Source organism: Prinia subflava, chromosome 1 (genome assembly GCF_021018805.1).
Source record: "Prinia subflava isolate CZ2003 ecotype Zambia chromosome 1, Cam_Psub_1.2, whole genome shotgun sequence".
Taxonomy (NCBI): Eukaryota; Metazoa; Chordata; class Aves; order Passeriformes; family Cisticolidae; genus Prinia; species Prinia subflava.
The window spans coordinates 31,584,438-31,611,803 of NC_086247.1; the positions used below are offsets into that span (position 1 = coordinate 31,584,438).

General features: G+C 39.4%; 1 protein-coding gene across 1 annotated transcript; it reads right to left on the reverse strand.

Annotated features, from left to right (window-relative positions):
• On the reverse strand, window positions 1-26,506 carry PI15 (peptidase inhibitor 15). The gene is made up of 6 exons (XM_063392303.1): window positions 26,369-26,506; window positions 25,478-25,819; window positions 10,035-10,153; window positions 9,684-9,816; window positions 9,399-9,514; window positions 1-5,884 (listed from the first exon to the last, which is right to left on the reverse strand). Exons 2-6 carry the CDS (start codon window positions 25,748-25,750, stop codon window positions 5,749-5,751), a joined length of 777 nt encoding a protein of 258 aa, XP_063248373.1. The 5' UTR covers window positions 25,751-25,819; window positions 26,369-26,506; the 3' UTR covers window positions 1-5,748.
• Window positions 26,507-27,366: the final 860 nt, after the last annotated feature.

Below are 27,366 nucleotides of genomic sequence, written 5' to 3' on the forward strand. Positions count from 1 at the left end.
CTGTAAATATTGATAATTTTACTTATTTATTGAAATGCATAGATGTTACAAAATAGATCAAAATGATGTACAGTTTCATAGCATTAGAAGCTGAAACAGGGATACAAATTTATATCTCAGGTATAACATATATATATATATAGCATCCTATGACAACACAAAAGAAATGATACATTGGTAAGTTCACTGCAACATGTGCTAAACAAGCTTTCTTCTCCAAAAAACCAGATAAAACCCCACCTACACAGTTTTTAAAAAACCTAAACAAGAAAAATGAAAAATATATAATGAGAGGAGGGGAAAGAGCATTTCACTTTATAAACACTGAATTTTTTTTACATGGGTTCAGATAAAAAAGCATAGAAATGTACTTATTTTCCAATACCCAAAATCTTTAAGCCTCAGAAAAATCTTTCCTTGTTGCATATGGAAAAAAGCATCTGTAGATGGTTTGCTTCTTAAATGAACCCTGCCTTTAAGCACCATTTCAATTACATTAGAGTGCCCTACATGAAACAAAGATCTTTAACTCCTAAGAGCTATTAATTTCAATATTACCATTCACTCTTAAGGAAGAATTTTATTTAAATGTCACATCTAAGGTACTTCCTGACTTACAGGATGGTCTATTGAAGCTGTAGTGAGTTAGCAGCATGATGAACAGGCAGTGATATGAATGGCAATTGCTGTTGTGAGCTAAACATATAACCTGAGAGACATTCTCTCTCTTTTCTGCTGGCAAAACTAACCCTAAGTACAATTTATGTGCATTTTCAGTATGAGGGATTTTAAAGAATTTGCAATCTGATTACCCAATGATAAGGTACCAAAATCTTCTTCCACTCTGAATTTTGTCTTTTGGCAGATGGAGATAATGGATTGCAACCATTTCAGTCTGGATTTTTCACAGATCACACTCAGGGGAACTCTGCAGAATGTGGATAACAATCAAAACTTTCTGCCTATTCCACTGATTTGTGTGAATTTAAAAATGCATCGCCTTGTGATTATTTTCTAACAGAAAGTAATTCTACCCTGAGGGAAAGTGGGGAAATGAAGGCTAAGCAGAAAGAAAGTATTTAAATTAGCAGTAGTAATCAATTTTATCATATCTTGAATTAACCAAATAGGCTGTTGCCCATCTGTTGAATTACTCAGATGGGTAATTGCTATTTTTTCTTTTTTTTTTTCAACTATTTTCTATTGAAAGAAAGCAGTCTTAGAAGGTTATTGCTATTTCAGGCTTCTATTGATAGAATTGCAACATTCTTCTTGCAAATTTAAACAAGAGGGTTTGTGCGCTTTGAGACCACCAGACCAATTAAGTATGATCTGAGAACTAGAGCATATAATTCTGCAGTTTTAAAAAGGACCACAAAAATTTTGTGTGCTTGGATTCCAAGATCATCTCATTCTAGAATAGGAAAGCAAGAGTTTTGTCTTGAAAGCTTAGCAATAATGGGCAGATTGCAACAGTAATTTGGGCCTTTAAAATTTTATTAGCGATCATCATAATTTAGTATCTGAGTAATGAGGCTTCCCACACCCTGGTTTTTAAGAACTATATCTGACTTAACACTTCTAAAAATTCTTCTGACATCTGAACAACTCTGTTTTACCTCATACTCATAAAACTCTGCATGTTGGGTAGTCACCAGCTAATAAAACTGTAATTGAGTTCTGTACTTAAAAATCATGTAAAACTAAGCTATGGAAGAGTTGTGTACTGCACCTTTTTTCTCAAAGGAAACAGACAAAGTCACGTGTCTCTAAAATCAAGGTAAAAAACTTCAGATTTGCATTTGTTTTCAAAAAGTCCTAAAACCTCTTGGATTCCTATGCAATGAGTAGTGGCATTCTCAACCACAAGAGGGCATCCATATATCTACCTACCTATCCACCTATCTACAGATATGGATGTGAATATAGACACAGATATATTTCTTTCTGTGCAATCACAGGGTTTTTGCTCTGGGAGGATTCCTCTTTCAAAGCTCCATGGTATTTCCCATTATTAATAGGAGACAACATAGGAAGTCTAATTTTGCTGTTCACAAAGCTCTCCTGGAATCCAATTCTTCATTCCTGCAGAAGTTATATTAAAACTCCTCCAGTTTTCACTGAGACTTGATCAAACTCACCTCAAATTCAGAGGGAAACAAACCAATCTCAAAGAATAGGCACCAAGGATAAGTGTGCAAGATCAAGCCCAGATTTTCTGAAGTCATTTATTTTTCAGAGGGATGATCTGGAATTACTAAAACTTGCTCACCATCAATCTGAAGTCATGACTCTCAGAGGTCTTTCTCTCCCCATAATTTGTTCCACAGGCACTTGCCTGTTATGATGAGGGGAGGGTACTGTTCATTTTGGTTTTGCACTGGAATACACTTTCCTCTCTGATGCACATAAAACTCTTATTACAGCCTGAAACAACCATAAAAAGGAACTCTGAAAGCAAATCTGACCTAATGGTAAGTTATATGTTTAGCTGAAAAAAGATCTCACAAACAGTGGAGTGTACATGGTAATATTTTCACACAAAATAATCTGTAACTTCAGCACCAGAACACAGAGGTTAGCACCAAAAGGTATCAACTGCTACCCATCATCTCAGATGTTCAAATGAGGCAAAAAGTCACAAGCAGATATTATTATGAACAGCTGCACTCAATAATTAATTATAACAATTTTGTTATATCATTTTTTACTCTCATGCCTCTCACAGTATTTTGACCAAAAATAACATTTGCCTTACTTTAGCTTGTGCATACTTTTACAATTTTATATTTAGAACAGAAGTCTGAGCTAATTTCCTCTGTCTTTAAAGGCACACCCATCTGCTGAGAAGAAATTAGTACCTCAAGGCCATCAGAATAGCAACTGGAGGTGGTTTGCCTTAGCATGGCCTTGAACTCATCAATCTCAGCATGTATTAGAGCTGCCAAAGACATCTGAAATCTTCTGCACATTTCAGTGCTTGTTTTGTAGCAGCACTTTGTGTCAGGTAGTCAGTCAGAAAGCACTGGCACTGGCCATCAAAACAGAGCTTTACTGGCATTGTCATTACCTGGCCCAAGAGCAAAAAGGTAATAGAAATTGGGACAATTCAAATCAGTTATACAGAAAGGCATTCTAATTTTAAGTGGAAATTTCATGTGGCAATCAAACATCTGATGATCTGTAATCCTCTCTGTTAAACGAAAAATATTCAGCTAATGCTTGAGTGCTTGTGGCTGGTTTTATCAGGAGCTGCTCGTATGAAATAGCTTATTTCCAGATCATATTTTGCTGCTGTCAATTACAGTGTGATTACAATAGTTAATCCCTAGCACCATTATGGGATGTTGTGAAAAAAACCTGCATACCTGTTTTTTAAAAGCAAAGTTTTCTATATTCACAGAAAACAAAATATTCCACAAAATCAAGGTATTTGTAGCAACTTAAAAAGTAACAGATACAATAACATATATACCCGTGATAATAATTTCAGCTGAATTACAGAATTATAAATTAATTTACAATGTCTAGTCCTGTTTGGAAAGTGTACCATACAACATACAAGTTGCAAGTTTCAAAGTGCATAGTCATTTACTGTTAGACCTACTGCTGCAGGCTCCATGGCTTAACCTGAACCTTTTCTTATACTCTGCTTCCTATTTGTATTTTGAAAATATTGAAAATGGCTAGATGCACTTCTTTAACTGTACTGTCTTTACCTCTATAGAAGATTTCTTATGTAGAATAAAAATGCATTTTTGACCTGCACCTTTGTCAAAAACTGTACTGGATGAGGGGCTAGTGACCCATCAAGTAGTTTTGTCTCACTCATTCATTTCAGTATGTATACAGATAATGCAAGGAGGTTGTGTTTCACTCCCAAAACAGGACTGGCTTTTACTCCACCAAAGTATTTGACTGATTGACTACTGTTCAAGTCCAAACTCCTTTGAAAACAAAAGGAAAAATGTTTATGTTGTACCTGTTAGGATAAAAATTAGTAGAATATTTCAAAGAGTTATCCTTTTACAACATGGACACATCTAAAGGCAATATGCCTGTCTAGTTCTTGTCCTGTCAGATACAGAAGTGTCACTAACCAGAAATATCTGAAGAGCCACAGCTGCTGACACTCTCTGAAGGATCAGAGTATGGATAGATAGAGAGGGGCTACTACATTTCATACACTATACAGCCTGTTCCAGATATCCTGCTGGAGAAAAAGAATAACTAATGTGAAGAATTCAAATTCTCATCTTTCTTTTTATACCACCAGCATGTTACTTCATGTTCTGGTGATAGACTGTCTCAAATACCCTAAAAAGACCAAATGAGTGACTTAAAGATATATACATATGTAGCTCTAGTGAAATGATCCTCTGCTGTTCCACTTGCTCTACTCAGTATTGCTTTTCAAAGTTCATAAACTTCAGAGGTCTAAATGTAGCAGTGCAAGCAGACTAAACACTCATATTTAAAGTGGAGTACATTCTGCCCTGTAATATAAAGCCAAAATTCGTGACTATTTCAATGACCTAGTAACAGTGGAAGATGCTTGATTTCTTCCTTTTAATAATCTGTTTTTCATGAAAAGTACCTGTATAATATTTTGGTTTTAACGTGTCTATTAGACACCCATAAGGCATTCAGATTTTGGCAGAAATTTTAATAATGCACACAGATATTTTCAGGAAGCAGTGCAATGTATTTTTAATGGGCACTGACAATTGTTTTAGATATTTGGAACTTTTGCAACAAGTCTACATGAATTTTAAAGCTCCTTAATGTCTTTTATTTAGAAATCTTCCTGCCTATTTTAAGGTCTGATCTCTCCTGATTCTCAACTGAATTTCAGTCAGAGGGATAACATATATACTGGTAAAGTAACAGTGTAAAAAACACTATGGATGTCATGTATTGATGTATATTGCTTTATAGCAATATATTTCTTCCTGTAAAAGAATAAATATACTCCTGCAAAGCACCATTATAGAACTATGACTGTGCTCAGAAATACAGGAAGGTAAGAGTCAAGCTGTGCTGTTATATCAGTATTTTTGAAGTGATGTAGCTTTCCATCCAGATAAGACTTTAGGCATGTGAGTTAACAGCCACTTGATCTTACTCAGAGTGGTTCCCCATTCTCTTTAATATTCCTGACTGCACACAGACATGTGATAGCAGCAGCCATGTGCTGAACTCTTGAAACACCATAAATGAATTGATGCTGTGCATGAGGTAGGTAATTTCCTGCAGTTTCTCTTGCACATATGTTTTCCTCTGCTCAGTGTCCCATTGACATTGCAGGTGAAAGCACAGGGGTAAACAGGAGGAACCATTGGGAGCTGAGGACAATTTGTTGCTTTGCGTGTCACACTCTGTTTTTAAAGCACAATATTAAACAATGACCCTTCTCTTTCTAGAGCTATTGTTTTTAAAAGGAAGTAATATTCTATCTTCTGATGTGCTTTTAATATAATCTAATCTTCAGGAAGCTACACTTGCTAAGATCAAAATGAGTTTGCCCTCCTTTAACAAAATGTTAATCTAAAAGGGATAATGTGAGTCTTAAATCCCAAAGTGTTAAAATCAAATTATACTGTACTTTGAAAGCTAATTATACAAAAGCATACAAAAAAAAAAAAATCAGAGTATTATTACAATATCTCTCTATATATAATATGTGCAAAATTCAGTACACAAGTTTCTTGTTACTCATCTGTAGGTTCTCTTTAAAATAATGTTAACTTATTTAAACCAGTATAAGTAGTTTGATGTCACTCCTGGGAAACAAAGATTGTCGATACAGGAACCTCCATAGCTTGGAGGACAAGCTGAACATGGGACTCCTAATTTATATGGTGCTTCTCCAATCCAATTCCCCCTGAAAATAAAAAATGAGAAAAGAATGTTTAATAATTTCAGAGTAGAAGAAAAAAAATCATTAACCGTACTTGTTTTGAGTGATTAAAGTTAATGTCTCCACTGATATCCCATAAATCCTCTGTCACTAAAACCATGACATTAGTTCATTTCTGTAGTTTACTGATAAACATTGATCTAGCAATTCCCAAAAAAGAGCAGGAAAATGACCATGTGAACCCAGGCCAGTAATACCCATTCCACATCTTTTAGTCTCAGTGGTGAAGTCCCAGTCTTGTTGCTTTTCCTACAACCAAGTGATTTTTGATTCTCTGATCCCATGACAGAGTATTTTTTTACTGGAGATCTATTCTTTTCAGAAAATATCAAAATAAGCATTGGTGCAAGGTTTTCCTTGAACACATTTTTGTCTGGCAGTTATCTTAGATGCTTGTGCTTGGAAGAAACTGAGTGAAACCTCACTCTTGGGTTGCACTGCCCTAGGTTCACATTGTGGAGCTCCGAGGCTGAATTAATGATTAGAGGAAAAGGAAGATAAAAACTATTTGCATCAATAATATATCAAAAGGATCTGGACTGGGGGTTTCCAGAGGTCTCACAGGTGCAAATGAGAGGAGAAGGAGGGCTTCTGTCTGGATAACAGAAGTGTGCAATAGACCCTAGGGTGAAAGGGGTACAAAGTCTGGAGAGTGATCATATGGAGAGGTAACGCTGAAACATCAAGGAACATCTGAAAAACACATCCAGACTTTTAGGGGTTTATATAAACCACAGACTTTTAGGGAATCATGTAACACTCATGATGTAGGCAGAAAGTTAAAATTCGATTTTTATTTAAATGTTATGTCTCACAGAGTAGAGAACTTTCCTTTCATTTGCATGTGACGTGGAATAGCAGTGACTAATGCAATTATTTATGAAACATTTTGTCATCCCCCACCTCCCAGCCAGTTACACTGGATCAAAAGCCCTGGACTGGGTTGTGCTCTGGAAGAGAGTACGAATCTCAGATAACTTGCTCATTCCTACTTCTCTTCCAAATGGGTACAGCAGACTAAGGGTTCAGGAAATATATTTAGTCTGATTATAGATATGGAAATTCAGAGTTTGCTGAAAACTGCTTTCTGCTTCATTTTCTATGCAACACATGGTGGATTTGTGTGACTGCTAGATAATCTGGGGCCTTTCTAAACTACAATTATCCTCCTTAACTTTAAGGGGTTTTCACGTTAGTATTTATGCTTTCATGTCAGAAGCATAAATATTTTTCAGTGTTACAGTATGGCATCAGTGAAAATTACTGGAGTTCTAAATCCTAAATCTTTGCCAAAATCCAACCTTAATAACTCAGACTGGGGCTGCAATATTCACTCCCTTCCTCTTTAGAGGAGTTTCTCGTGTGCTGGTTACTCAGAAAGACACAGACTTTACTGAGTGGCAAAGAGACTTCTGTGTGTGTGCCCAAAGACTCTAAGCCCAATGTCCTTAACCCAATTAAATCTAGAAATACAAACTTAATCCAGAGAAAACCACTCAATATAATTTTTATAATTTTTGTGACCCTGCAAGAAGTAGATGTGAAAATTGTGATTCCACTTCCTGTGACTGAAAGGTCTACTCAAAGTCTCACACAGAGAAAGAGCTTGCAACTTCAGGGTTTGTTCGAGAAGCTGAGGGACTTTTAGACTCAGAAAATACAAAATGTCATTAATTCATTGCTAACTGATACACAAACACTAAATCAGTTTCCAAAAATGCCTAATGTATAAATCCATTTTATTCCTATATATGAAAATGAGATAAGTATTCCAGAAAGTTTATAATTTTAAATTTTTTTTTTCAAATTAAGATCCATTCAAAAATTCTCTTAGAACCTTTGATTTCATCTCGTCCATGTTGTGGAGCTATAAGTCAGATACAGTGGTGTTTTTGCTCCCTCACATTCATTTCTTACCATCCTTTTCCAGTAAATATTAAAGACAAAAGGACAGAGAAATCTCCTTGATTTCCAAAGGTGGTTTTTTCCCCAAGAAAGTTTTCTTACGAAATCCTTTCTTTCAGTTGCAAAACCTTTAAAAATTCTTTTACTCGTGTAACAGCTAGAGTAATGATATAGTCTTGCATATTCTTTACCACAAATGGGCCTGTGCTACCAAGAGTTTATGGAAAACATGCTCAATGAATTATGCTCAGGTTCCTGTACAGAACTATGTCTTTGCCTGACACACAGTCGCAGAAAGCTTTTGCAGCAGTGGTGCAAACCAGACCGCAAATCGAAGCTCTCCCAGAGCCACACTTCACTGACTCACTCTGCAGCCAAATGTAAGCTCGGGATGATGTCTAGGAAATGCTGGCAGAAAAATAATTTCTGCAGTTCAACCTAACACAGACCTCTGCAAGTTATGGTTTATAGGGCCATCTATGGGTGTCTAGGGCCTGTGTTTTAGCAGACCCTAATAAGTAAGGCAAGATGAGATAGATTTGCATACACGGAGCTTAGACTGATGGACTTTATATAGAGGCAATGGTATGGATTACGTAGCATGGTCATAAGCAAAGGTACCCTGTGGGCAACAACATGTATCATAAATGAATGACAATGGTTTGGGTTGGAAGGAACCTCAAGGACAAACCAGTTCCAACCCCATTGCCACAGGCAGGGAACCTTTCACTAGACTGCTCAGAACCCCTCCTGTCTGGCCTTGAATACCTCCAAGAGTCCACAGCCTCTGTGGGTGAACTGGAGGTATTCCAGCCCTGATCATTTTAGTGGCTCTCCTCTGGACCTGCTCTAACAGATTCATGTCTTTCTTGTGCTAAAGACCCCAGAACTGGATGAAGGTCTCCAAGTGGAGAGCAAAGCAGAGGAGGAGGATCACCTGTTGGGCACATCTCTTTTGATGCAGCCAAGGATATGGTTGGCTTTTTGGGCTGCAAGCATGCCCTAGTAAGTCAGGTTGAGCTTTTCATCTACAAACATCCACAAGTCTTTCTCCTCAGATCAGTTATCAATTCATTCTCTACCCAGCCTGTACCTGTGCTTGGATTAACCCAGTCCAGATGTGTTTGGCCATACTGAATTTCATAACGTTTACATAGGCCCACCTTTCAGTAAAAGCCTGATTATGGTGGGATTGCTTACTTTAGGAAGTCTAGCTCACCACACCTATGTATAAAAGAGTGAAGAAATAAGGAATTCAAAGCAAAGTGAAGTCAGCACAAAGAAGGAAGAAATAATAATAACAATAATAATAATAATTAATAAAAATAATAACAGCAATAAAACAAGGTTTTTTTTGTTTTTTCAACACATATCAAGTTGATTTCTTTTCTTCCTTGTATACCACAGTCATACATTTCTATAAGTTCAGATGGAAAGCTTGAACAAAGGAGCAGCCCACAGAGAAAAGCACAAAAAGAGGTCATGCTGCAGAAAAAGGAGTAAGCAGTCCTGTGAGGGGTCCAAAACATGCACAAAGGATAAAAATAAACAAAAATAAAAGAGAGTAACTCACTTTGGGGCATAGTTGCATACCAAGTACACAGCTCTCCGCCAAACAGATCCCCAGACGTTCATATTGTGGCACGTGTGGATTGCGCAGCCTATACGGTTGGAAGTGGCCCAAACCATCTGAATAAATATTTATTATTGGTGAAGTCCAAATTGAAAAGGAATACAGATATACATACACTTATAGATATACAGATAAATTTATTTGAGAGAGAGGAGTATAAATACATCATAGGGAAGTCCAGCTTTGGACATGAGATTTTGAATAGAGGAAAATAATTTATATAACCTGTGTGTAATGGGTGCACATGGGTCCATAACATCGCATCGGGCATCTGGGGTTGCAGTCTTGAGGATAAGGGAAAGCATAATCCTTCACCTCATCATACCATGGCTTTACCAACTGGAGAATAGATCGGTACCTGGGTTTATTTAAAATACAGAGAGAAAAACATGCCATTTTAGATTTCTCCTCACATCACTAGGGGCACAGTATTAAGCAATAATATTGTTAAGCTAAATTAACACTGACAGATATAGAACACAGAATACTGGATGACACTTGCATCAGTCCAATATCTGGATCTCAAAGGTTGTTCAAAGACTGACAAAATTATTGTTTTGTAGGGTATCCTCTTACCTTCCAGTTCTTACAGACAGGTTCTGGCCCAAAAATCTCAGAAGATAGGAAGGTCCATGGTCCCAAATGCATGTAGCAGCCCAAGCCTCAGCAGATTTGGCAAGAGTTTCATCCCAAACCTGACAAAATAAAGTATCCTCAGCAGCAGAACAGAAAAAAACCAAATAATGATCATAGTGCTAGAACAAAAGAATCAAGTACCTTAACCCACAAATACACCATCATAACACATCAGATCCAGAAACAAGAGAACTGTGGGGCAGCATGTACAAAATCCAGTGGGATTTGCCCTATTGCTGGACAGAATTTCTGCCCATATCATTCAAGGAAGCCAAGTATTCCAATCTCTCCCTTTTTTTCTGGAAAAGCCCTTCACCAACCAGGCATTCTCCTACCATTTTTCCTTCTGTGTTGATTAGATCCGTGTGTGGAGAGGAGCGAAATGTTGGCTGGGACACAGGTAGAAAGTGAAGGAGAGGAACACAGGGAAGAACATTTCAGCATAGATATTACACACCCCAACACACTTGAAATAGGACCTCAGGAATATCTACAGCCAGAGACAATGTGTGGCAGTTCTTCATATTTGAGGTCACTAGATCAAGAAAGGGATTCCACAAAGGCAAAGACTATGGGTAGTTTCCAGGTGCAGTATGGATTTCACTACTTTATTCTGCACAGGAACTGGCATTGCTCACTGCCTGATATAAAAAGATAATAGCTCTGTAAGAATAGACAATTTGACTTCTTAAGTTCTCCAATGTCTGGAGCATGACAAGTGAACTTAAACACTGTCTCCTTTATATGCTTTGCCTGCTCAGTTACATGCCTGATTTGTAACTCCGCTGTTTTCTCCACAGAAAAAGAGGTTTGTCTCAGAAATAATGGAGATATTGGCAACAGGACCTACTGCACCACTGAAACTCCTGATAAAAAGTATCTCACTGTTACATTACAAGTGCACACAAATCCTAGTATAACTTAGTGTTTAAGGGATATCCAAGTAGGCTGTAGATTCTGGAATTACATGTATATTTAGAATACCCTGTGTAGAGTGTTCAGGTACAGAATAGTTGTAGTGAATTGCAAGTAGAAAGGCAGAACAGAATGTGTTGCCTATGTAGACCATCAGTGCTTTTTAAACACAAACATGAACTCATAAATCTTGAGTGGCTATGAAATACAGAGTATGCTCTCTGAGGCATGAAATAAGAGGCAAAGTCAGAAATAAACTTATCAAAGGATAAAGTGGCCCACATCACAAATATTTTCTGTACTATGAGCTAATAATGATTTCTAACACTGAACTCAGTTTTAATTTCACAAATCTGAAGAGTGAGAAGACTGATCATTGACTAGGACAATAAATCATGCCCTAATTCCAGTACTTTGTGAAATTTCTCTTAGTGAGAAGGACAAAATCTAGTAAACGTTATGACATTGCTAGACCACTGAACAAAGCTCTTGTGAATATGGCATGGACAAGGTACCTCCTCCATTAAAGGTGAAGAAGCACAATAGAGACCAGTAAGACTCCTTAACAAAACCATTTTCCACTCAAGCAGAACCACCTTAGGGATGGTAAAATGGGCGGTGCTTTAAAGCAGACAAGATTTATTTTACACCTGTTCACCAGAAAATTTTCCAGAACAAAGTCAAAGCAAAATGCTAGTACAAGGACAAAAAACAGAAGTCTTAAGAAGGAGCATGCTACAAAGAAATACTCTTCAAGCCAGAGAACACTTAGACTTCAGCTCTGAAAACTTATGGGAGTTTCTTGGAGGAGTTAGAAATAAAAAATCCAAAACCCAGGATATGCTTTAGGGCTCAAGGTGAAGAAAACTCTGCATACACATTTCTTCTGCTTTGTATCTCTGCCATTAAGTTTACTAGCTGCATGTGGCTGGTGCATAAAAACCGTTCTATAATCCCTGTGGTACAGCAGTGGTCCCCGAAAGAGGGCCTAAAGAGTAGGTACAAGCATAAAAGAGTGCCTGGGGAGTGTGCCTGAGAAGCTGGGGCCACAGCCAGTGTTTGGAGCCTGCCCAGGCCCAGGGGAGCAGAGGAGCTCTCGGATCCAGCACGTGGGTCCAAACACAGCTGCCTGGTGCGCATCCATGAGGGGGTGCTCTGCCAGGACTGTGACACCCCATAAACACCCTCCTCTGCTGGGATTAATCACGCTTCTGGCACCGGTGCTGCTGCCAGGAGGCTGCACACGAGCTTTGCGTGCCTGCTCCCAAGTGACCTGTCTGCACTCCCACAGCAATCTAAACGTGCTCTGCATTCGCACAAAGTGCCAACATCCTCATTTCCACCCAGCACATTTCTGTGTGCTCAACTGCCTCGCAAAATAGCACACTGGGTGTTTGAAAGAAATGTGAGGAACGGACTAGGTTTTCACTGTTAACACTCTCTAAACAAGGCACAGCCCCTGCCTTGGACAGTGAGGGCATTTCTAGTTCACTTTTGCTTCTCCCCAGCTTCATTTCTGGTTATCAGGAATCATCTGCAGCATTGGATTGGTAAAGTTTTGGGGTGTTGTTTCAAACTCAGTTAAAACGTTGTGAGTTTGTCGTGTACAGTACACTCTGCTTTCCATTATCTATTCACTCTTGATCCCTTTCTGGACAGATTAAATTTTTGGTAAACATAAAAATATAGAAACAAAGAGAAGGAAAAAAACTACTGACTAAGGAATAAGAGGGAGAGGAGCATATGCAGCATCTTTAAATTTCCTCCATTCTTAGCACGCTAATGAAAGAGGCTAAAAGCCTCTATAGAGTCTGCTACTGCTTTGAAAATCATTTGTATTTCATGGGAGAAGTTGATTGCCTCACCTTCCTTATTTTATTTACTTCATTTTTTTAAATGAAAAGGTGGTCTCAATTCTTCTAGGACTAGCCCTAAATGATCACCAGAAGGAGAGAATGAATAAGCACCTGAAGCGAGCCTACAAACTAGCTGGAAAGAGACTTTTTGCACTGGGATCAAGTGATAGGACAAGAGGGAATGGCTTAAAGCTGCAGGAGGCTAGGTTTAGATTAGATACTAGGAAGAAATTCTTTAGAGTGAGGGTGGTGAGGCATCGAAACAGGTTCCCAGAGAAGTTGTGGATGCCTCATCCTTGGAAGTGTTCAAGACCAGGCTGGATGCAGCTTTGAGCAACCTGGTCTAGTGGAAGGTGTCTCTGCCCACAGCAGGGAGATTGGAACTGGATGATCTTTAAGATCCATTTCAACCCAAACAATTCTATACAAAGGCAAACAACTAATATAGGCTGAATGTGAAAAATATTAACTCATAATAAGCCAAATTGTTGTAAGAGACTGCATCATTAGTTCACCCTTTCAAAAAAAATTAGTACAACTAATTTTAGTACTCTGAGTCCAAAGTTGTACTAATTTTTATCACAGTTCAGTCCCCTGTTTTGGGCATGTAAGAGAACAGAGCAAAGACATTTGGATTTTGAAGCCATGTGGCTTCATTTTTGTACACAGATAAACAGCATACCAAAAAATGAAAATATATCCTAAAAAGAGAAACTGAAGTAACCTGAAAGTGAAAGGGACAGTTTCTGTACAAGGAGAAATTAAAAAGCTTAAGCCAATTAGCAAAGAATTTAAAAGAAACTGAGTGATAAACAAAATTACAAACCCTGAAGTATGGGCAATCCAGTGTTCCTATTAAACACATCCAATAAAGCTGCCTGACATGAACACAAAATTGTAAATAGAAAAAGAAGAAAGATTTCCAAACTCAGTGGGTTAAGGTCTAAGAAGGTGACTCATCCTGAAACGCTGATCATGCAAACTCCCAGAGCCAAATTATGATCATCCACTGCCTGGGGACAGCTAATATTCATTTGCTAGGTTGCAAGTAGTTAAGGAAGAAGTCACCTTCTATCCAGTATAAAGATTCCCCCAAACTCCAGATCACTGATTTAGTCCAGCATGGAAACCTTCCCACTTCTCAGCTGGGTCTAACTGAGCCACAATAGAGTTAAAGCGTGTCACCACACTTCCGCTGACAACTTGAAATTAACATCCTTTGGCCAATTTATTTTTCTTTCTTGAGCCAAAGATTATTTTCCTAGAAAGCTCTCCGACTGTGCTCTCTGTACTACTTCCTGCAAAACAACACTTCCAAACTACATCTCACTTGAAAATTGTCACGAGGACTGAACACAATGAACAGGACAGTGTTTCTACAAGGGGATATTTAACACCTGAGAGCACTTCATGAAGCAGCTCTGGGGTGTTCTCTGTCCTCCCACAGCATGTGCTTGCTGAGAGTTAGGAATAAAATATTAACTTTAATAAAGTCAGCAGGAATTTTGCAAATGAGCCAGAATTTCATCCTACATTTTTTGTTTCCTTCTGTAAACAAAAAGTAAAAGATTTAATCCCCAAAATGTGCAATATTCAATAGAGTGTAAAACAAAATCTCTTTCATGTTGAATAAAATTTCTTGAAGCTCAAAAAGTGGGCTTCCTTCACCAAGGAAAGGCTTTTTATATTGTGAGTCACAGTTCCCTCATACATTCCCTTTTTATAGCTGTTTATATAGCTATCTCTCAGTTGTTCTTAGATAATTTCTATGTTAAAAAGATTGTCCCTTTGTGCTTGGTTGGAACAGGAGGTTCCGGTCACAATTATGCTCTTAGGTATTAAAACCATCATGAAGCTGAATAAACATTCTGATGATGAAAAAGAAGAGAAACAACTACCATAGTATAAAGATCTGTCCACAACATTTGTGGAAAAATAATTGGCTGTTCCCTTCCTACTTAGATACCTATGTTTTAATTTGAGGAATTGCATATATGACAATTTTTAACTATAACTTGAACTTAGAAACGTGGTTCTGCTCATTTTCATTGCAGGTAGAAGTCATTGCAGGTAGACCCCAGTCATTTCAATGGAGTAGCTTTTTCTTGACACTGCTCAAAAATGTCCTAGGAGACAAACCTCATCACTCAAATGCCAATGATCTCTCCTGGTCTCTGCAAGTACTCTGAAATTAGTATTGATGGCAACAGATAGCAAGAATTTGTGATCTAAATCCAGAGAAAACAGAATACACAGCTATATACTGTATTAATTATTTTCCCATTCTGTGTGGAAATATGCGGGTAACCTGGATGTTTCTAGAAGCACCTTAATTTACAGCCCTCATTGTCATAAAGAAATATGAAAAAAAATGTGGTAAGTAGGAGTGAGCCTTCCCTGACAGTGCCAGTAGACATACTGTGAGATAGAAGATGTGGGCTAATTATGGATTCCATAAAGATATGTTTTTTACCTGGTAGCCTAAGGACTGTGCTAATGATCATTGTAAAACATGCAAGCAGTCCAAATCTGCATTTTCCCACCATGACCTTTAATCTTTCCCAGGTCATTTTTATTGCCAGTAACAGGGAAGTTCTCCTAACTTGCAAAAGAGCACAAGAGAACCTCAGCAGAGCATTGCTCTGGGTATTAAATACCAGCAGCAGCCCTCAGTACCTCACTGTGTGTGTTTGGTCTGTTTGGTGCAGGTTTCTTTTTTGAATTATATATCAGCTAAGCTAATACTATGCATATTTCTCAATGGTAAAAAAAAAGTGCTTTAAGTAAAACATACACACCCTGTCACTCACTACCTGTCTAGGAATTCCCTGAGTCAGGGCTGCCGCCCATAAAGCCAGGACAGCTGTGGTGTGACCAGACCTGCAGCTGGCTGCCACCAACTGTACAGCTGAAGTGACAAACACTGGGTAGTGATGTGAACACAAATCCAGTGCAAACAGGTGAAGTTCACTGTTTTAACACTCCCTTCTACAACAGCTTCTTTACACAAATGCAGTTACATGAAGAGATGGCAACTGAAACACTAGGATACACAATCTGAAGAGAGTTGTATGGCAACACTGCTACATTTTGAAACAATAAAAAACAGTAATTTGTTTTCTGGTCTTGGCATCTTATTTTTCATTTATACATGTTTACTGTGGATTCATATTAGTGGTATTCAGATTGTTATTTCACACAAACAAATCTACAGCGATTCTTAGGCTTCTCAGAAAGATGGCCAGTATGACCTTCTTTTAGCAATGATCAGTTAAAAAATTAGCCTTTCCACCTCAAACATATTATTTTACTCTTCAGTAGCCCCCTGCTTCTCTTTGTTTGCCTAGTTGAAGATCAAAAGCTCTTCCTTCCAGAATAACAGCAAGTGAGAAAGAAGAAAACCTTGACTCAAGTAATTTCTTCCTCTGATAAAAACACTGGGAAGCCAAGGGATGAAATCCAACATGTCCAGTCCATCTGTGCAGCTGCATTCCACAGCTGCTCGTGCACATCCCAGAGGGGATTAGCAGATGCAGGCTGCTACCCTCCAACACACAGGTCCTGTCCTCACGGGTCACTCAGCCTCGCAGCGCTCACGCCACTGCGTGTGCAGTGGCTGTCTCAAATCCCACAGCAGCCTGCAGGGCACACAGGCACACTTTGCTCCCCTTCTCCTTCTTATTGTCAGAGCCATAGCATTTTCATGTTTAGAAACTTTCTGTAGGACCCCCCGCCACGTCCACTACCCCAAAACTGACAGAAAGCTTAATAAAACAACCCAACAGCCCTTCTGCCTGCATGTTTTTACAACAGAATGACTGAAAGAGCTTCGTTTCTTTGCTCACACTTTTTTCATTACATACTGTGTGATGAAAACATATGAGCTCATTGGAATTTACAGAGAGATGTGGCAAACTTTATATATTTATTTAGGCTCTGAAATCATTTGGACTCTAGACTCTCTAAGAATATGATTTTTTTCTTTTTTTATCTCAACAGCCACCTGTGAGAAACTTCTGTGTGTATATTGTAATTGGTGCCTACCACACATGCAGGTAATTTCTCACATGCAGTAGGTAATAATTAGAAAGTTTACACAGAAAATTGCCAGTCTACCCTCTAGAGAAAAATACCTTAATGGGAATCACAGTTCTGTATGTCATTCCTTTGCAAATAAATGGAGGGTTAATACATCAAGCTGCTTGTCCAACAATCCACTGCAGCTCAAAGTAAAACTGTGTAATGTTTCATAGTAAATTTACTCTCATATATCCAAACCTCCAAACATGTGAGTCACACTTCTGAAGAGCTCAGTATTAGAAGGTCTGGCTTAGTCCAGGCATCACCAGATATATTCCCAAGAAACTTCATTGCCAGAAATACTCTTCTTATGAAAATTGAAGTCTGTGTTTTACTTAGGAGCTTATATTCCTGGGTGTCTATGTACTGCAAACACAAAGTGCTATCATTTGAAGCTTTGCCACTGTTAGTAGTCAATTTTTTTCTTCTAAAGGTTGTCTGCATTTCCTTTCACGTTTGGAATCAGGCTTTTAGACAACAAGAAATAAAGAAAATTGGTATGCTGTCAGATTTAATAACAATAAGCTTCTCTGATATGCTATTATTTGTTTAGCTTTTGGAAAAGTCAAATATCACAGCTATATATCTTAAAATATTCAGTGCTTTTCTAACCTACTGCAAGACATATTTTAATTGGCAACAGCTTATCTTAGAAGCGGTAACAAAAAGGACCAAACTCTAGCTCCATGTCACTCTGACAATTGGTCAGAAGTCTGAAAAGGAGCATGCCTGACCTCTATCATTTTAAATATGATCAGAACAAATCATATTTTCTTAGAAACACAAAATGTGAATGCATTTGTTTTGTAGTGTTGGATTACTCTTATATACAGAAAAAAATCTACATTTTGCTTTTCTTTGTTACTAACCACTGAAGATTTCCATCAAAAGAAAAAATGTTCTTAATTTATTTAAAAGTTTTCAGAGAAAATACTTACTATTTTCTAAGTAGCTCTAGCAGAAAGATGTGGCAGCATGACATAAAAGAAAACACATAGAAGCTCCTTCTTTCTGCAGAATAAAGAATAAGAACAATAGTTCTTTATTCTCAGAAGAAGAAAGCTCAATTTAAGAGTCTTTCCCTTGAAACAGATAGGAAAGATATAATAGGAAGATGGATAGGCTAGGAAGATAGGAAAATGTGAAAAACCAGTTCATTCTCAGTTTCATTTAATGCAGACCCCATCCCAGGGCACCTGCATATGCATTCACACATGGAGGTACCTGAGCTGAAGACAGGATTCTGTGCACAGAAAGCAAGCAAGGGCTATCCTGGGGCTTCTGTCTTTTGCTGCCTCTAGGATACACATTTTCATGGACCTGTGACAGACTATTTACCTTTTCATGTACAGAAAAAGGACAAAAATGTTGAGAAGTTTAAGGTTACTATCATCTCCATTCATGTATGAAACAAAGTACTGTGTACTTTGGATCAAGATTCTTGCAAAAAATGCCCTGTCTCTGTTTTTAGCCAAGAAGTTCAAGAGGTGCTACATTTAATAATAAAAGAATGTCTAATTCCAAGGCCTCTGGGCAGGCTGCTTTTCTATCTGAGACTTTACAACAACTTTACAAGTTGTTTTTTGTTTGTTTAAACTCCTAGAAGGTTTTCTGCTAATACTAAATTTAAATAATGTAAATATTCTTTTCTAAAACAAAATCAAGATGGATGTTTTAAAATTGTTATGCATAAAACATTGGGCCAGAGCTCTAGTACAAAGGCAAATTTAACACAGTCATTCTTTTCCACAAAATTTATCAACAACAGCATTTTTGGGGAAGTTTTTCAGATATTTCAAGGAGTGCTTTCCAGGAAGGGTCTTTTTCCATTCAACTCTTGAACAGGTCTTCTGTCATTCACTCTGAACATAACAGACCTTTTGTACTTCTTATCAGCAACATCCACTTGGATTTGACCTTAGATGAGCCCCAGTTACTGAGACGGAACAGGCTTTCCCAGCTTTCTGTCAATGAAACTGCTGGAAAAATGGGTAACACCCTACATCTCAGTGATAGCCAAGTGGTTCATTGCTGTATTATTGACAGCGGTGCCCCAGGAAATATGTAAGCAATAAACTCACCTGTGAGGCAGAAGAGAGCTAGGTAACTCTATTATGCCAAAATCAGCACAAAGTAAGCTCCATTTACTCCTGCTTTCTCTCAGCTCCCTGTCAGTTGCCAGGTTGTGCAGAAAAAGGCTGAGTATGCTGTGAAACAAGTGCCTCCTCTCCAGGCTGTGATGCAGACAGACGGCATGAACCATAACCATGTGAACCACATCAGTTCCCTCCACATTATTCTAACTTTCTGAGAGGATCACTATTCCAGAATTCATTTGCCCATGATCTTTAGACACTCCTGGTGCTGTGTTATGGTACTAGGCAGAAGGGACATACCCAATTGGCTGAACAGAAAAACGAGGGGTAGGAGGCAGAAACTGGAACCAGTGAACACCTTCCCCATTATACCCCTTCTCATTTGTTCTTACCTCACTTGTGAATTCCCAGCATAGAGCAAGCTAAAAGCCATGGCAGACTGGGATGGGAGACCCACACTGGAGAACCCCAAGCATCTTGAGCTCTCATCTACCAGAAGATTAGGGTGGACTATACTTACATTATTTTGTGCTTTGGCATGATGAAAAGCCTATCAAGAACTTTGCACTCTGACTTGTCACCTGGTTACTTTATTTCAAATTTTACCATGTATACAGGATTGAAGGGAACAAGGCTACTGAACGGAAAAAGTAGGCTGCCAGTAACTTCTACAGCAAATTCTTCACTGCATTATGGCAGCTGGGTCTTCAGACATGCACAGTTTAAATGATGGGCCTAATCTTCTTTGACATCTAAGGGTCTTGTTCACTAATTTAACAAAGGAACTGTAAATGGAGTGCAACTGTAACTTGATCCAATATGCAGAAGTATTGTAATGACACGCACATGCAAATTAAGGGAAGATAATATGCATCTTAATGCCAAGAACACTGTCAGTAAATGTGTAAAGGGTAATTTTTGAAATGAAAAAGGATAGAAATTCTACTGACAGTTTAAAAATGCATATAAAGATTAATTATCTGAGGTTTAGAGGGAAATATTTATGTTAGACATTTGGAAATATTTTCTATTCCTAAGGTAAAGTATTTGCCAAGAGATGTGACCAAGACAGTATCACTATATGTGCTCAAGAGTAGACAAGATGAAAACCATATGTATGTAATGCAGAAGAAAGTCCTGCAACAGGCCAGGGATAAAGTACATGAATTCAGAGACTCTATCCAACTCCTTAGACATAAATCTTGAAGGAACTAGCCCTGCAATCCTTACTCACAGACATGTATGATTTCAGTGGGACCATGTAAATAAGCCAGGGCAAATGACACAAGAACAAAATGTCCTTAAAGATTTAGAATGGTCTGTAAGAAACAATACTGAAAACAGGAAAAAAAAAAAAAAAAAAAAAAAGGAAAACAAAAAAGGTTAACAGGTTGAAAAGTTTATGTATCAGAAATGCTATTGAATTGGAGAGAAAACCTAACTCACTCTTTCCATGTCCATACAAAAGGCTTTCGGTATTAACCAGGGCTTTGGAAAACTTGAAGAAGGTTTGCTGGGGTTTTGACTTTGTCTTTCCCATCACTTACTGGATATTCACAGAATATTTTTAAGATCACCTTGACAGCAAAATAATTTTATCAATACTTTCAAATTTAGAAATGAAATAATAATGCAATTACTTGCATTGCATTACTTGTGAGCACTAACTGGGCTATACCTTGCTTCTCTGACCTGACTTTGGAAGCTAGCTGCAAATTTTCTGGGACAGTAAGTATCCAAATACATCACCTCAGCAAAGAGTGTCATTCCTGGGCCACACAGAGCGCACATATTTCCAGCATGACACACAGGGGCTCCTTCATAGGACTACAGGAGCTTCTTTTGGAACACAATTACTTTTCTTTTACAACAACAGGTTTCCTTTGTTTAGTCTATTATGGTCTTTTATGTGGATTTACTAGATATTAATATGCTGAAACTATCCATTCTCTTCCAATTCCTCTACCATCAGCTCATGAGAAGCATGAAGTAACTCCTGGGTAGATAAACTACTCATTTCAGGCTAGTCTGGAAATCTTTTACTACTTTGAGTTCTACAAAGTGAGTCAAAGTGATGAAATTCAACCAGGGGCAGATTTTCCCAAATATAAAAGTGCAGTTACATATCACTGACAAAAAAAGAATTGAAACTGTGTCTGAACATCTTGGGGAAATTAGCAGGCTCAAGTTTATCTAGAGCACTTTTTGCACTTAAAATCTTCAGACGGCATTCCACAAACATGTTTTCAAGTATGCAATCCTGCCCCCTCTATTACACTTCACACATGCTACTGCCAGTCCACTAATAACTACGTTGCTCCATACCGGGCTCAGGACACATCCTTGCAAAGCCAGCAGTGAAACTACTCATGGCTTGTCTTTTGCTATGGCTCTTCAACAGGTTATTCAAAGCACCTTGGAGAACTCTTAAATAAAACAGATTTTCCCATTTTGCACGGGAATGCCATGGAGGATGGTGTTGAGTGCTCAATAAGGCCCATTTATATCAGTTACTGCTTCTGCATGCAAAGCTGTAAAGAGCATGGCTGCATGTATGCACCTGCTCGACCAGCTTTTGCACAAACACAGTGATGTGGGATACAGCAAAGACCACAGAGCCTGAAGAAACTGGCCTCAAGCAGGAATGACTGTAGGAAAGGTAAAAATAATTTCTGATCCTCATAGGAACAGATATTTCATGAATGAATGTTTTAGAAGCCTAAAGACAGTACCAATGCACACTAAAAGACATTTTATGATACTCAAAATTCAGTTGGCAACATCTTGCAAATATTTACTGGCCTACCAAGTAGCTGAGATGTTCCAGAAAGGCAACACGGGTCTCTACAGTACAGAATTAGCATTCAGAAAAAGGGATTTCTTTGTTCACATGCTTCCACTGGATCTACAGATGTACATACTTTTTACACTAGACAGCTGCTGGCAGCTCTAAACCTCACTTTTTCTGAATCATGAATTTTATGGAATCTTTCTGCTTTCTCCACAAAAATATGCCAAGACAAGTAGATGATTTTCCTCCTTTGTCAGGCCAAAAGTATGGTGTCATCTTTCTTTCTGCAGGTATGCCCTCAGCTTTTGAAGCACAAGCAAAGACATTCCTAGGATGAGGAAGAAAAAGGTCCAAATTTAAATAAGGATTCATTAATTCTCCATTATACACCTGGAAGTTCTTGTTTTCTTTCATCTTCCTTCATACACTGACTAGATTTGTACCTGTAGAAAAAAATTCCAGTTGAAGGCATCAGCAACTCCAGAACCAGAACCAAAAGGAGGACTGCTTTAAAGTCTAACACATTGGGTGCCAATGTCCCAATGAAAAGACTTACCAAAGTGTACCTGGCATAAGACACACCAGTTTCTGTCACTGGGGACTGATACAATGCCTCCCACCATGTTTGACTCCCCAGCAGTCTGCTTTCATGGGAGGCCGCATACAACAACAGGCTGGGGCAGCAATCAGATCCACCTCTCCCAAAGAGAATTAAAAAACTTCCCAGCTCTGTTTATCTGAACTTCCCCTGCCTAACCCATGTGCATTCAAAGCTGTTCTTCCAGACCCCTCATCCAAAGTCCTAGAGTACACAAACCTTCTAGGCAATAAGAGCAGAGAGAATATCACCCAAGGTGTGTGAATTATCTCTAACTGCACTGAACATGTGAGAAGCAGAGTGTATCAGGGAGAGGAACAGAATGTGTCAAGCAGAAAAGCCCCCAAAAAGTTGGGTGTGGAGAACTGGAATCATAAGAACCAAACAATGCAGCCAAGCCATGAAGGGGTTTTATCTCCACCAGGAAGGAGGAAATAAAGCAAATGGAACTGGACAGAACTGAGAATGTGATACAACAATTAATGAGAAGAACGGCTCCTAACAGAATCAGGAAAAAACAACAAAACACAATTTACTATGACAATGAACAGAGAAAAGATGAACAAATGTCTTTTTCTAGTGCTTCAAAACTGCTTAGATTTTCTCTATTTCTACACACTTATAAAAGATTTCCACAATCTATTGCATCTGTAAGCAATTCCAGCTCACTAACATGTGACATCCGTTTTAGTCATTGTTAGGGAAAATGGGATAGGCCGTTTTCTTCACTACCCAGCACTTTTCCATAGTATTCAGGAAAGGAAAACACACTCTGTAAGGTTCTTTCAAGTACAAATGCATGTTGTCTGCTGGTAATGACAGTTTGTTGTCTTATTTATGAAAATAAATATTGAGAAACATAACATCTTTTTTATACAGCAGCAGCAACCTCATGTCCCCGTAAGATACAACAGATCTGTGTCACACACTGAAATTATTCAGAGACCAAAGAATGGAAAAAGCAAACTCAGCTACTGATAAAGGTGCTTCCAGTCTTGGTATGACTTACAGCACCATGTCATCTTGAAGGCCTCCCTACTAAAATCCTTCCGTAGTCAGAGGGGTAAGAAGTTCCATAGATGGTGCCATGACCACAATGCAGATGGCAGAGCACATCATGTGTGATGTTGCTCCTGCCTTGCGTGTTGTCACACATTTTTTGCTCTGTAGTTACATGGGACACACACAGACTTACACCATTTTAAAAGAGAAGTGGTGGCAGAGGGGTGGCTGCCACTTGAGGATTCAAGCTCAAGTTCATTCTCAATCATTACCTACATAGCTTGAGGTGCTGATCTGAATTATGCAGCACGAAGTCACAAAGAACTTTCAGATTGGAAAACCACATGTAAAAGAAAGCCTTCGGTCCTTGCACTGGAGCCTACTGATGGGGCTGATGCTGCAGGAACACAGGTACATCCTATGGCTGGTTGCTACTGGCAAAAGCAATTGTAAGAAAGGCAAGGAAAAGAACTGCATGCCACCTGTAAAGAGCATGACTTCAACCTTGATTTTGTACCTACGTTGCAGCAAAGCTGCAGCAGAACACCCACCAATATAGGTAAAATCTTGGCAGTTTGCATATATGAGTTCATTAAAACAGATTTAATCCAGGAAGCTTGCTTTCTTTTTACAAGGGTTTTACTGAACAGGCTAAGAACACTGCACTTACAAAACCCTTGGGAATATGACAGGGTGCTGGCTTCACTTAAGCAAACTGCAGGAGCACATTTCTAAAACACACAAGCCAAGGAAGGGTATGGTAGGCTGCCATTCCCTCAGACATTACAACAAAGTTTATTTATGCAGAATCAAAGGAAACACCAGTGGAGAGAACAGCAATGAAAATGATGACTGTGTTTGACTTCTGACCACTCTGTTTGTTCTGTCTCTAACCTTTCCACTCAACCAGACTTCAAACTCAGCCTATGGTCTTCATCCTGCAATATTCTGAGAGCACTCAGCATTCTGAGGTGCTGCTAGGATGTGCTGAACAGATTATATGAGGAAATCCAGATTTAGGTAACATCTGTGATAGAAACATGTCCAAAGTTAGTCATTAGTTGCTACAAAGAAGGAGCTGTTAGTACTAATATCCCCTTTTTATGTCAAGCTGATGGTGTCCTATTTCTCAAACCCATTAACTGTCTGCTGTCATATGAGAAACTCTGTGACTTTAAGCATTTATTATGGTGCTGACACAACTTGTCTGTACCTTCAAAACAGTGTGAATACCTCAATTATAATATAAAAAAAATGGCTGGACAACCTATGTTTAACAATAGAGGCCCACATTATGCATGCATGCAAAGTTGGAACACGAAGTAGCAAACACTCTTTTAGCCAGTAGTGCTAAGTATGAGATCACAGTAAATGTGTAACTTCTACCATACCTGCAGAACAGATATTTCCTATAAGTATTTTCCAGTAAGGGGAAAATGTGTCTGCCACCTAATTTTTTTTGGACACATTGAAATGCTACATAGTAGAGAAACATTAAACAACAGCACTGTATTTGATGGAAAGATAAAGGTATTAGGTGTACACAAACAATATGCAATAAGTAAAACACATGAAGAGGAGACACAGCACCAGATGAATTACTTTCCAAACACAGCGTTATCACATTGCTTCCATACGTACTGTGTGTGAAATAAATTAGAAATTGGCATTGTGTACATTTTTGCACACATCAGGGCGATGACTTTCAGTGTATCCACAAAAACTATGGGGCTAATGATCAGCACTTCAACACTTTGGTCTGCATGTGATCACATACTATTCCTCAGGCCAACAAGCAGTTAACTCACCACTTACTTCATTGGGACTACACATGGAAATGAAAATTGAACAGGACACGAGGTTCAGAGTTCAGTATTTAGCTTTTGCTTGTTGAAGTTAATGCAGCTTGAAAAACGTAAGGACAGAACATTTTAGTAAGCAATAATAGAAAAAATATTTAGTTAACTAAACCATTATAATTTGTTTAAGAAAATCAGATCACTGATTTACAGCTTGTTTTACTCTGAAATAAACAGTTCACTTACCATATATTCCATGTTGGAAGCAGGTGGGAAGACTTTGCCCCTGACTTGATTATGATAATCGAGAATGGCAATCATGTCATTCTGAGAAATGTAGCGCTTCTGCCTGGCTTTGGGAATTTTTGCAGAGTCCAGATGAGCTGCCAAAGCTGTCTTGATGTCAGTGAAATTATTGTCTGACAGGAATAGGTCAGTGGAGTTGGGTAACACTAATGCACTTGTTTCACAGAGAACGGAAAATAAGAGAGTACAACTGATTGCAGCAATTACTGTCATTTTGGGGCCAAAGGAGACAGATAGGCCACAGAGGTACTCTGCTTTAAGTCAGGGCAGCAAAAAGCAAATCTGTAGAAGAGAAGATACCAAAGATGTGATTCTGTACATCTGGGTAGCAAGACAAAGTGAACTAGCAGGCTGTGACCAGAAAAATCATTCTCTCAGCTCAGTCATAAAAACAATCCAGGCAGAACACATGTTGCTGAGCAATTTTCAATAACTGTATTAAGTGATGATGGTTTTACTATAACACACCAAATGAAGTATCATTATACCACTGCTTACATAGTCAGAGCTAGCAGTATTCCTGAAATAGTGACAGGGCTATCACACCCGATCAGTCCATAAACCACACTATAAATCTTACATGGGGTGACTGCAAGAAACCTCACGTCATGTTTTCCACTGAAAATTCAAAATACATCCTAGGCTATGCATCCCATAGGCATGGACTGTTTTGACACGATGTGGCAGAGATAAAACCAGTAGGCAAAAGAAAACATATACAGCATGAAAGCAGGACAGGTTAGAAACAGCATTCAAATCTTAAGTTCACCAAATGTGATGAGCATTGATAAAACTGCATGCAAAGCAAACTTATGGAACTGAATGGCTTACCTCTGGATAATACCAAGAAAAAAAAGAACACAGTCTATTGTTCTCCCAGTATATATAGCACTCTCCTATGTGATGGCATGAACCTTTGTGAAGACAGTGTCTCTTATTACAACCCCCCAAAGAACACAACTGTGCTGGTTGTGCAGCTTGTGGCCAGAGGAGCCGCTGAGAGCCTTTATATGTCAGAGCCGTGCGAGCGGCTCCGGGCAGTCCCGGCGGGTCCCGCTCCGCGGGGCGGGCGGGGCTGCGCCGAGCGCCCCGCAGCCATTGGGTGCACCCCGGAGGGCGGCTGCTCTGGGCCCGGGCACACCCCCGCCCGATGCAGCACAAAGAGGCGGTGTGCAACACCCTCGGGTCGGCGTTTCCTACTTTTTCTTTTTTTTTTTTTTTTTCTTCTTCTTCTTCCTCATTTCCCGAGCATCATGCTGGCTCGGGAAGCTTGTTTCACGCAGCTCCGCCAGCCCCCACGGGGCGCAGTTTGCAAACCTGAGTTTGTTGTCCCGGTCCCAGAAGCCGGAGCCCGCGCAGCGCCCTGTCCCCGGTGTGCCGGGCCCGCCGGGCAGCGGCAGCCCGGGCCGGCGGCAGCCCGGGCCGGCGGCCCCCTCCATCCGCCCCGCTCCATCCATCGCCGGCACGGCGGCTGCCCGAGGGCCGGCCCGCCCTCCGCTCGCCCCCTTCTCCTCGCCCTCGCCCTGCGGGGCACAGGCAGAGCTCCGGGCGGTCGGGGCTGTCCCAGTGCGGTTACCTGAACGCTCGCCAGTGAGGAGCTGCGGCAGCGGCGGGGCCGACGGCTCCCGCCAGTGCCAGGGAGACATCTGTTTCCCATCAGCTAGCCTATAGCTGGAATGATTTAGGCACAGAATGGTCCAGCCGCTCACGCAGCAGAGCTAGGGGCATTACACTGGGGCCGTGACGAAGGCGAGCGGAGAAGCAGCAGCAGCCAGCAACTGTGTGCTGCGGACAGCGTATGGGAGCCACACAATGTCAGGCTGACCCCC